Source organism: Nicotiana tomentosiformis, chromosome 11 (genome assembly GCF_000390325.3).
Source record: "Nicotiana tomentosiformis chromosome 11, ASM39032v3, whole genome shotgun sequence".
Taxonomy (NCBI): Eukaryota; Viridiplantae; Streptophyta; class Magnoliopsida; order Solanales; family Solanaceae; genus Nicotiana; species Nicotiana tomentosiformis.
In genome coordinates this window covers 105,749,525-105,761,403 of record NC_090822.1, presented here as the reverse complement: position 1 = coordinate 105,761,403, position 11,879 = coordinate 105,749,525, and the positions used below count along the sequence as shown (strand labels likewise).

The window sequence follows — 11,879 nt, the reverse complement described above, 5'->3', positions numbered from 1 at the left end:
TTACTTTCCTGAATTACTTATTCCTGAATATTTTTGTAAGATTTTCGTACTCATTGTGATGGAGTCGTGAGCTCTTTGTTGTGAAAAAATATTATTGATGATTTATGTTGGCATGAGCCGTGAGCTCTTTATTGTGGAAACATATTGTTGATAATTTATGTTGGCATGAGCCATGAGCTCTTTATTGTGAAAACATATTATTGTTGAAGTATTTTGGCAAGTTAAATTAATTGAACACTTGAGGTGTAAATTGTGATATATTATGATATTGATACGCATGCGGTGGTACAAGGTCTGGGTATTAAAACGCATGCGGTGGTATAATAGCTGGGTATTGAAACGCATGCGGTGAGATAAGGGTGGCTTGATACGCGTGACTAGTAGGGGGAACTACTTGAAGTCAGGCGATGTGATAAGGATGGCTAAAACGCGGGATGCTATTTCGGGAAAAATATTTTCTTTAAAATAAATTGTGAAGGCTCCTGCGTTGAGATAAGAAAATGAGATATTGTGAATTTATTTATGATTTGGGACTACGAGGCGGTACCTCGTGAATGCCCTTGTTGATATTTATTTATGGTCATAGTTGCCTTTGATTATTATTGTGATTTTCTTAAAGTTGAAAAGAATTATGTTTTGTTTCCACGAGGTATTTATTTGCCATTATTTGGTGTAATTAAATGTGACATACTACTTGATTCATTTTCATTGTTATTTTATCTTATAATATTATTTAAATATTTTACCATGCCATTATTTATTCTCCAGTAGGGTCTGACCTGACCTCGTCACTACTCTACCGAGGTTAGGCTTGGCACTTACTGGGTACCGTCGTGGTGTACTCATACTACGCTTCTGCACATCTTTTTGTGCAGATCCAGGTACATCTTATAAGACTAGGCATCAGTAAACTAGTTGTACGAGGAGATTTCGAGGTATATCTGCCAGCGTCCGCAAACTCCGGAGTCCCCTTCTCTCTTACTATGTTGTCTTCCTTATTTGCTTTAGACTCTGATGTATAGAGACATAGAGAATAAATTTTTAGAAGTTTGTGACTTATTTTTACCGGGTTTTGGGAATTTTAATTATTTGAATTATAGTTCATTTATTTCAAATATTTATGATTATTAAGACTAGGTGCCATAACGACCTACTACGAAGGGAATATAGGGTCGTGACAAGACCCGATCGAGACTCAGATATATTCGTGGTTGCTTGCTATTTTATGATGTTTCAAAGTGTTTTTCCTCTCGTTTTCACTCTTTTCCTTTGCTCTCAATATTGTTTTTTTCCCTTCCTTTTCTTTTGTGAAGTATCTTAATTATATATAGATATATGTGTGTATAACTAGTGTGAGGAAGTAGTGAGATGAGTGAGGGATGTGGGAAAAGGGACGTGAGGGTGTTAGGATCTGCGGGGAGAGGAGACGTGAGGGAATGGAGAAGTTAGGGGATTGTTACTATTTTTTTTATCTTTTTTTTTCTGTAAGAGTCATGGGATATGATACTTTGCTTTAATGATAAATTTTACTAATAATATTTGTTTGAAAAAGTTACGGGAATTTAACTATATATATTTTTGTATGTTTTCCTTTAGAAGTAAAAATTCAATTAAAACATTAACACAAAAATATGAACCAACAAACTTTAGACTAAGAAAAATAAAATAAATCTAACTATTTACATATAGTTTAAATAATACTAAGAAAAATACATAGCTTATTAAAATTCTAATTAAAAGAAATCATATATATTTTGTAAATTTTCATTTTCTCTTTACAAATAGAAATAAAATATGTTCTCTTTATGTATCTACATACATATGTATATTAGACCTAAAGAAAATATTTACACTAAAATAGTATAGAATTTGGGTGTGGTCAAAAATCAGTTGTTCACAGCATGCCCCTGTTTGCTGGGAAACATGAAGAGTTTTCAGGCAAAGAAAATGAACAAGGTGACTGATTTTTAATCTCACTATTATTTAAAAAGGAAAAGAAGATAAACAAAAAGATGCGACCGAGCCTTGGTTTTAAGCAGCCTACATATCCCGGGTTATAGGAAAATCTGGTCACGTGTAGTTCAAGTGGAAGAAGAGTGATGGAGTACGCTTAGATGTAGAGTCGAGCGAAGTTCTGTCGAGGTTCCGATCCGTGGTTCCTACTATTACATCAAAATGAAAAGCAAATTACATACTCTTGAAATCTAATAATTACAAAATTTCTATCTAAATGCCATATGGAATCTTGTCTTGATTCTTGACTTGATTCCCCCATTGACTTTCAACTAAAACTTGATACTCTCGATGTAACAAACTATGAAATATTCTCCCAGGCTTGATTCTTGATCAGATGATGAGAAGATGGATCTTGAGACCCTATGTTTCTGCATGCATTATGTCCAAGTTAGTTGCGACTGGTATTGAGATCAAACGTTTCACTTTCTCTAGTAAGAGATGGAATCTTATTTTTCCACATCCAATCCGTGCTTTTTAGAAAAACCTACAAGTCATCACAAACAAATAAAGCGAACAAAATTTTTCTGCCCCACTTTGCACTAGAAATGTTTTATGAGTTATTGAAATTACATTATACTATCTTTGCTATTGCAGAATAAAGAATTGAAAAGGACACGGGTTTCTTCTTCTTCTTTTTGAATAATAGGGGATGTCGTACCCTATATTAATAAAAAGGAAAGCAACCAGGGGATGTAGTACCATGTGTTGATAATAAGATGAGGCTCGTGGCGCTCTGAGATACTACTAGGGAATGTCGTACCCTATGTTAGCAGAAAGTAATGCAACGAGGGGATGTAGTACCCTTTGTTGGCGATAAGACGAGTATCTTGGCACTCTGGGATGCTACAAGAGAATGTCGTACCCAATGTTTGCAACAAGAAATGCAACCAGGGGATGTAGTACCTTGTGTTGGCAATAAGGTGAGGCTCTTGGCACTCTGGGATGCTACTAGGGAATGTCGTATCCTATGCTTGCAACAAGATATGCAACCAGGGGATATAGTACCCTGTGTTAGCAATAAGGTGAGGCTCTTGGAACTTTGGGATGCTACTAGGGAATATCGTACCCTATGTTTGCAATAAGAAATGCAACCAGGGGATGTAGTACCCTGTGTTGGCAATAAGGTGAGGCTCTTGGCACTCTGGGATGCTACTAGGGAATATTGTACCCTATGTTTGTAACAAGAAATGCAACCAAGGGATGTAGTACCCTGTGTTGGCAATAAGGTAAGGCTTTTGGTACTCTGGGATACTACTAGGGAATGTCGTACCCTATGTTTGCAACAAGAAATGGAACCAGGGGATGTAGTACCCTGTGTTGGCAATAAGATGAGGCTCGTGGCGCTCTGAGATGCTACTAGGGAATGTCGTACCCTATGTTTGCAACAAGAAATGCAACTAGGGGATGTAGTACCCTGTGTTGACAATAATGTGAGGCTCTTGGCACTCTGGGATGCTACTAGGGAACGTCGTACCCTATGTTAGTAATAAGAAATGCAACCAGGGGATGTAGTACCCTGCGGTGGCAATAAGAATGAAATCAAGGGATGTAGTTCTTTGTGTTGAAGATAGGGTATTGGTTCCCTAAAATGAAACTAAAAATAAAATAATTACATTTATATTGGAAGAAAATCAAGGATTTGAGAACACTTGGTGATGTTCGTCTTATCATGAACTGTTTTCTACAACTGTTCTATTCCTGTTCTGAACAAAGAAAGATTCGTTAGTTTTAAAATGGAGGTCAGTTTGTGGCCTTGATTATTTCGATCTCTTGATCTCGGCTCATCTTCTTTTCAATTGCAACTAATTATTTCCTGAATACCAACTGCATTTCTGACCCTGGAGAACCTTTGGCATTTCCAAACTTTTTCATGACGGTTGGTCGTGTGGGACTTAACTTTTTTCAACTTTATTTTGCTTTTGTTGGCATTTTGGTTTTGGCTTATTTCAAAGTTTTCCATTTCAAAGAATCGGCCAATCATGGCCAGTTGGGGTCAACTTGATGCCCTTGCCGAGGCTGGGCGCTTTTTTAATATATCAGCTCGCTTCAAACGAGAACCTTGTAAATCGGTCTTGTCGTCTTTTCTTTGCCTTATTTTTAAACAAAGTTAACCGAAAGGGGTTCAAAGAAATATAAACAATGGAATAGAGAATGAGTTTAAAACAAGAGGGGTCCCTTTCGGGGAACAGATAGATGGACTTATCTAGGAGTACATGCGGACTTCAATAAATATGACATGCCTTTTAGACTGGATGTCTGATCTGTGTAAACTATCCGACTCTTAGATACTTAACACAACTTTTGACTTGAAACAGAAAAATCTTGCTCAGGACTGTCTTGATGCCATGGCTGCATGGTTCCTCTTTTCGATCAACAGTTCCCTTTGCGGGTTTTCACTAGCTGATCTCTCTCATTTCTCTTCTCGCCATCGCCTTATAGTGCCCTTTGTGGGTTTTCACTAACAAGACTCTCTCATTTTTATTTTCTCTACTCACTATCGCCCTATAGTGCCCATGAGGGTTTTCACCAATTGGACTCTCATTTTATTTCTCTAATTTGGTTGCATCCGATCCTAGTAATCGTATCCCTCTTGAACATTCTCGCCAATTGATCGGAAGGACTTGAAATGATTTGGGTAAGGAGAATTTGGATTGAATTAACCACTATGGAACCTTTCGGGCGAAATCATCGCTGAACCATTGTGACATCTGCCCCAGTTTTCACTTTTGGGGGAATGTGGATTTTTATTTTGGTGTGACCGAACACCAGAGTGAGGCTGCCTACGTATCCTTTTGAATCAGGTCGAACGTAGTTCAATAAACATGAACTTGTTTTTGAAATTTTTGTTTTTGCCTTTTCTTCTTTCTTTTTTATTTTATTTTATTTTTGAAATCATTTTTCATTCTATTTCTTTCTCATTACATACAAGTTTCCAAAGAGGGTCGCCAAGGAAAAAGTATCTGGCTCAAAGGGCTAGCAAATGGTTAATAGTATTTGGATAGTGAGATTGAAATCCTTCGTCATCCTAATCAGAGAGCATTAAATCTGCGTAAAGGGTCAAACATAGTACCTTTTGACCACGTCTGCATTGTCAGTTGTATCGGGAACATTTCCTTCGATGTCTCCCAAATACAGTATTCCCTTTGGCAGCACTCTTGTTACAATGTATGGGTCTTCTATTTCGGGGAAAATTTTCCTTTAGCTTCCTCGTGATGCGGAAATATATGTTTCAAAACGAGTTGTCCTACCTCGAATTGTCTTGGGCGCACTTTGTTATTGTAAGCGCGTGTTATTCTTTGTTGGAATAATTGACCAAAACAAACTGCCGCCAAACGCTTTTCATCAATCAAACTCAGCTGTTCCAATCGGGACTTGACCCAGTCAGTGTCCTCGTTCCCTACTTCAACAATGATTCAGAGAGAAGGAATCTCAACTTCAGTAGGTATCACGACTTCAGTTCCATAAACCAATCAAGTAAAGGTGGCTTCATTTGGATTTGATTTAGGGTTACTATTCCAATTATTTGTTTATTTTCTTACACGTCTTATTTTCAACGCATGCTGCTTCTTGATTCATTATTTTGAAGTCTGACAACATTTTAGGATCTCGGCATGAAGTCTGCAAGCATGTCATGTTATTAAAATCTACATTAACAGAACTGAAAGAAGAATAAGAAAGGGACAAGATTAAGAAAAGATACATTCATGGACGATGAAATATTGAATTCATTTCTTTGCATTTTAAGATAGAAGGGTTTACAATAGAAAATAAGACAATAAGGTAAAACATCCGAATTACACCCTGAAATAATCCAGATACAGAAAGGACAACAAGACCGACTACCGAGATTCCCATCTGACAAAGAACTTCTCATGGCTTGGCGACCGTTTTAGGTTTCTCTTCTGTCGCGGCAATGGCTTTTAGTGCTGGATCAAAATTCTCATTATCATAGATCATTCCAACGATCGACCTATTGTTGTGAGTAGGCAATGGATTGTTTGGAACATTAGGGGGCCTCTTCTCTACTAAGAACTATTGCTTTAACCTCAATGAGGTCTTCCACTTCTCTTTTGAGAGTCCAACAGTCCTCAGTATCATGTCCCACTGCTCCAGAATGGTATTCACATCTAGCATCAGCTCGGTGCGAGGCGACTCAGGGTTTGGCCCGTTCGGGGCCACTGGCTGCAACAGACCTAGCCTAGTTAGCTTTTGGAACAAACTTGAATAAGATTCAGCAACAAGGGTGGATTGATTTCTTCTGCGAGGCTCTCTTGGTCGGGGATTGTATTGGGGAGCATTGTGTTGGGGATTATATGGATCTTGGTAGGGACAGACATTTTTGGGAGGTGGAGCTCGACTTTGGGTGTGATTTTGTGGTTGTGTGTAAGGTTGTGTATTCATCACTGCATATTGAGGCGGTGCCACGACATATGCAACATCATAATGCGGGTTGTAATGTTGCGAAGTTTTGGGTGGCAAATAAGATTGGTCGAATGACCTGCGAGCCTCCCTTGAGCTTGAAGCCATCATGGTTACCTCTTCTCTCTTGTTTCTATTTCTGAAACTTCCTGACCCACTTTGAAGTGCTTGCGTAGTCACCTTAAGGGCTGCCTGTCACGACCCAATTTCATTACAGGCTGTGATGGCGTCTAACACCGCTGTTAGGCAAGCCAACAATGATAAATCTAGTGGTTTCCACTTTTAATATGTTTGCACATTGAGTAACATTCCTCATTAATAAAAGTTTTAGAAGTTTAAAACTGTAAAGTGATTAAACAAAGCAATTGAGTGCAAAATTGAAGTCATATCAATAACCCAAAATCATAAATCTACTATTGTGTCTGTGCCAAGACCTGATTTCACAGGTATTCGGCCATTATAGTAGAATATATAAAAGAATACTAATCTATTGTCTGAAAGAAATAGACATAAATAATAATCCAAAAGAGAGATTTCGGCTGCTGCTGAACGGCTCGGAGGGGCAGTTCACCGGGTAGTCCCGTGCTAGAAGTCAAGCATGCGCGCCAGACTGGTAACCAGATGCACTTGCCTCAGATCTTGCACATCAAGCGCAGAAGTGTAGTGAGAGTACATAAACAACATGTACCCAGTAAGTATTTAGTCTAACCTCGAAGAAGTAGTGACGAGGGGTCGACTTTGACACTTACTAAGGGCCAAAAAACATAATAATATGAAGTTCTAATTAAGCATGAAATTTACAATGATAATAGAGCTCAACATGAAGTAAGTAAACAAATCCCTCTTTCAATTAAGAAGAAAATCATTCCTCTTATCTATTCATTTCACCTTTAAAGTCCGTGAAACAATATTAAATATAAAAAAAAGGAATTTCGGTATCACTACGCACAAATTATGCCAAGGACGTACGACCTAATCCAAATATACATAATAATATACGGTGCACTATCGATGGTCGAACAGCTCGAACCATATAATATATCAATAAATTCTGGCGAGACGAACGACCCGCTCCCATGAAAGTGGTGGAAATTTACCCCGCTCGCGGAATATATTTGCGAAGCTGTTGACATAGATGTTCTCGAGTTATCATAATATTTCTCAATATCTTTTGAAATAGAAAATTCAACTTGTATCCTTAAATTATTGAAATCCTCATCCTCCACCTTAAAACCAACAAGTAGTAAACATAATCAAGCAACGATATCAACAGATCATGGTGTAGGCCTAAACCTACCCGGACATAAGCATAAATAGTAGCTACGGACGGACTCTCATCACATCGTGTGTGCGTAGCTCCCACAAATAGAAACACATTATGATTTAAGTTTATCTAAGGGGTTAATTCCCTCTTACAAGGTTAGAAAAGAGACTTACCTCATCTCAAGGCCTACTTTACGGTCCAAGAATGTGCTCGCACCCTCAATTCGGTGATGAATCAGTCCAAAACTAATCAAATGGTATATAAACTAATCAATACATACTCAAAAGTTTGTATTCCAACTATTTAAGAGGTTACCCAACCCAAAATGTAAGGTTCTTAAAATTCACCCCTTCCCCCCGGGCCCTCGAACAAGAGTACAACCATTTTATCAAATTTCATAACCATTTTCGTGGTCAAATCCAATTTTTCCCCAAAACTTAGGTTTTTATCTAAACCCTTAATTTTCACTAATTTTTACATGTTAATCTACCCATAATCTATGTATTTAACTCATGTTGTATAGAAATTACTTACCTCCAAGTGCTAGGTGAGAACCCCCTTCCAAAAGCTCCAAAAATCGCCCAAGAGATGAAGTGAAATGAAATAAATGGCCTAAGTCTCGCATTAAATGAGCTGGGCACATGCCTCTGATGTAGCATTTGCGAAACCAGGTTCATAAATGCGAGGGTCGCAAATGCGACAAAACGCTCGCAAATGCGACAAAATGCTCGCAAATGCGAAGCCTGGCCCCAGCTGCTAAGGTCGCAAATGCGACGGAGGGATCACAAATGCGATCACTGCTGAGTTCCCAAATGCGGCTCAGGTGTCGCACATGCGAAAAATCCCCAGGCGGAGCTTCTTCGCAATTGCGAAGCTCATCTCGCAAATGCGAAGTCCGCATTTGCGAACTATTTCTCGCATTTGCAATATCTGCAACTAGTGCTAAGAAACACCAGAAATCTGGTGTGTTTTTCATCCCTTCCGCACGTCCAAAACTCATCCGAGCCCTTGGGGCTCCACACCAACTACCCACATAAGTATAATATTCTCATACTAACTCGTTCGAGCGATCAAAATATAGAAATAACATCAAAACTAGGAATCAGACGCCAAAACGCATTAATTGACTCATGAATTCAAAAACTTCTAAAAAGACTTCCGCTAGTCCGATTCTTATCAAATCAACTCGGAATGATAACAAATTTTGTGTGAAAGTCTTAAATGACATTATAAAACTATTCCCAGTCTCATAATTTCGTTTGGACCTTGATATCACCAAAACCCGTTCCAAACCAAATTTCAAATAACTTCAAGAATCAACTTTTGATATTAGGCGCCGATATGCTCCCGGGTCATCCAAAACCCGATCCGGGCATACGCCCAAGTCCGAAATCATCATACGAACCTATTGGAACCGTCAAATCCCGATTCAGAGGTCATTTACTCAAAGTGTTGACCAAAGTCAAACTTGGCCTTTTAAGGTCAACATAAGAAACCAATTGTTCTAATTTCAACCTGAACCCTTCCAATTCTCAAACTAACCATCCTCGCAAATCATAAAACAGTAAAAGCACATACGGGGAGTCTTATTTAGGTGAATGGGGTTCTAGAAAGCAAAACAACTGGTCGGGTCGTTACATTCTCTACCTCTTAAACAAACTTTCTTCCTCGAACGTGGTCTAGAATCATACCTGGAGTGTTGAACAAGTGAGGAGATCTACTCTGCATGTCCTCCTCAGACTCCCAAGTCGCCTCCTCGACTGGTTGGCCACTCCACTGGACCTTCACCGCGGAAATCCTCTTGGACCTCAATTGGCAATCTTGTCTATCAATAATGGAAACTGGCTCCTCTTCATAACCTAGACTCTCATCTAACTGAATCGTGCTGAAGTCTAACACATGTGGCAAGTCGAGACGATACCTCTGGAGCATCGACACGTAGAAAACCGGATGAACTCCTGATAAGCTGGGAGGTAAAGCAAGCTCATAAGCAACCTCCCCAGTACGCCTCAACACCTCAAATGGGCCTATAAACCTTGGGCTCAACTTACCCTTCTTTCCGAATCTCATAATCCCCTTGATCGGCGAGACTTTCAAGAGAACCTTCTCGCCTACCATAAATGATAAATCAGGCGCCTTCTAATCCGCGTAACCTTTCTGTGTGGATTGTGTTGTGCAAAGTCACTCATGAATCAACATCACCTTTTCCAAGGCATCCCTCACCAAATCAGTGCCATATAACTTAAGCTCGCCAGGCTCAAACCACCCGATAGGAGAACGACATCGCCGACCATATAAAGCCTCAAATGGAGCCATCTTGATGTTGGACTGATAACTGTTGTTGTAAGCAAACTCGGCCAAAAGCAAGAACTAATCCCACTGTCCCCCAAAGTTAATCACGCATGCTCTCAGCATGTCCTCCAAGATCTGAACTGTCCACTCTGACTACCCGTCAGTTTGCGGATGAAACGCAGTGCTGAGCTCTACACGGGTCCCCAACTCACTCTGTATGATTCTCCAGAAATGCAAAGTGAACTGAGGGCCTCTATCTGATATGATGGAGACATGCACACCATGCAACCGAACTATCTCCCGAATATAAATCTGGGCCAATCTCTCTGAAGTATAAGTAGTTGCAACAGGAATGAAGTGTGCCGACTTGGTCAACTTGTCAACAATGACCCAAACTGCATCGAACTTCTGCAAGGTCCATGGCAACCCAAGTACGAAGTCCATAGTAATGCGCTCCCACTTTCACTCAGGAATAGTGATCTGCTGGAGTAGGCCTCCTGGCCTCTGGTGCTTATATTTAACCTGCTGGCAGTTTAGGCATCTAGCTACATACTCAACTATATCTTTCTTCATCCGCCGCCAATAATAATGCTGCCTCAGGTCGTGATACATCTTCGTAGCACCTGAGTGAATGGAATATCGAGAACTGTGCACCTCCTCTAGGATCCTCTCCCTCAGGCCATCGACATTAGGAACACATAGACGACCCTGGAGTCGTAGAAAACCATCCTCGCAAATAGAAACCTCCTTGGCACTACCCTGTAGTACCATCTCTCTAAGAACCAATAGGTTCGGGCCATCAAACTGTCGAGCCTTGATCTACTTCAATGGTGACGACTGGGAGACTACACTAGCAAGAACTCGGGTGGCCTATGAAATGTCCAATCTCACAAGTTTGTTAGCCAAGGACTGAATGTCCAAGCCTAGTGGCATCTATTCTGCTGAAATGAATGCCAAGCTACCCATACTCTCTGCCTTCCTGCTCAAGGCATCCGCGACTACATTCGCCTTGCCCGGATGATAAATAATGGTGATGTCATAATCCTTCAGTAACCCAATCCATCTACGCTGCCTCAAATTGAGATCCCCTTGCTTAAACAAATGCTGCAGACTGCGATGATCAGTGTAAACCTCACAAGACTTCCTATATAGATAATGCCTCCAGATCTTAAGAGCATGAACAATCGCGGCCAACTCCAAGTCATGCACAGGATAATTCTTCTCATGGGCCTTCAGCTGACATGAAGAATATGCAATAACTCGACCCACCTGCATCAATGCACAACCTAAACCAACACGTGAAGCATCGCAATATACAATATGCATCCCCGAACCGGAAGGCAACACGAGAACTAGTGCTATGGTCAAAGCTGTCTTGAGCTTCTGGAAGCTCACCTCACAATCATCAGACCAATAAAACTGAGCACCCTTCTAGGTCAATCTAGTCAATGGTGTTGCAATGGATGAGAAGCCCTCCACGAAACAGTGATAATAACCTGCTAACTCTAAGAAACTCCTGATCTCGGTCGCCGAGGTAGGACGAGGCCAACTCTGAACCGCCTCAATCTTCTTGGGATCTACCATTATACCCTCGCATGATACCACATGCCCCAAGAATGCCACGGAATCTAACCAAAACTCAAACTTGGAGAACTTAGCATAAAGCTTATGTTCCCTCAAGGTCTGAAGCTCCACTCTCATATGCTCCTCCATGCTACGTGAGTAAATCAAGATGTCATCAATGAAGATAATATCAAATGAATTAATATAAGGCATGAACACCCTATTCATCAAATCCATAAATGTCATTGAGGCATTCGTCAAGCCGAAGGACATCACTAGAAACTCATAATGGCCATATCTAGTATGGAAGGCAGTGTTCGGAACA

The 11,879-nt window shown here is 40.1% G+C and overlaps 1 protein-coding gene across 1 annotated transcript; it reads right to left on the bottom strand.

Annotated features, from left to right (window-relative positions):
• Positions 1 to 9,349: 9,349 nt before the first annotated feature.
• Positions 9,350 to 10,015, bottom strand: LOC138901975 (uncharacterized). Its single transcript, XM_070189777.1, has 2 exons — positions 9,902 to 10,015; positions 9,350 to 9,622 (listed from the first exon to the last, which is right to left on the bottom strand). The coding sequence occupies exons 1-2, from the start codon at positions 10,013 to 10,015 to the stop codon at positions 9,350 to 9,352; spliced, it is 387 nt and encodes a 128-aa protein (XP_070045878.1).
• Between the last annotated feature and the right edge of the window lie 1,864 nt (positions 10,016 to 11,879).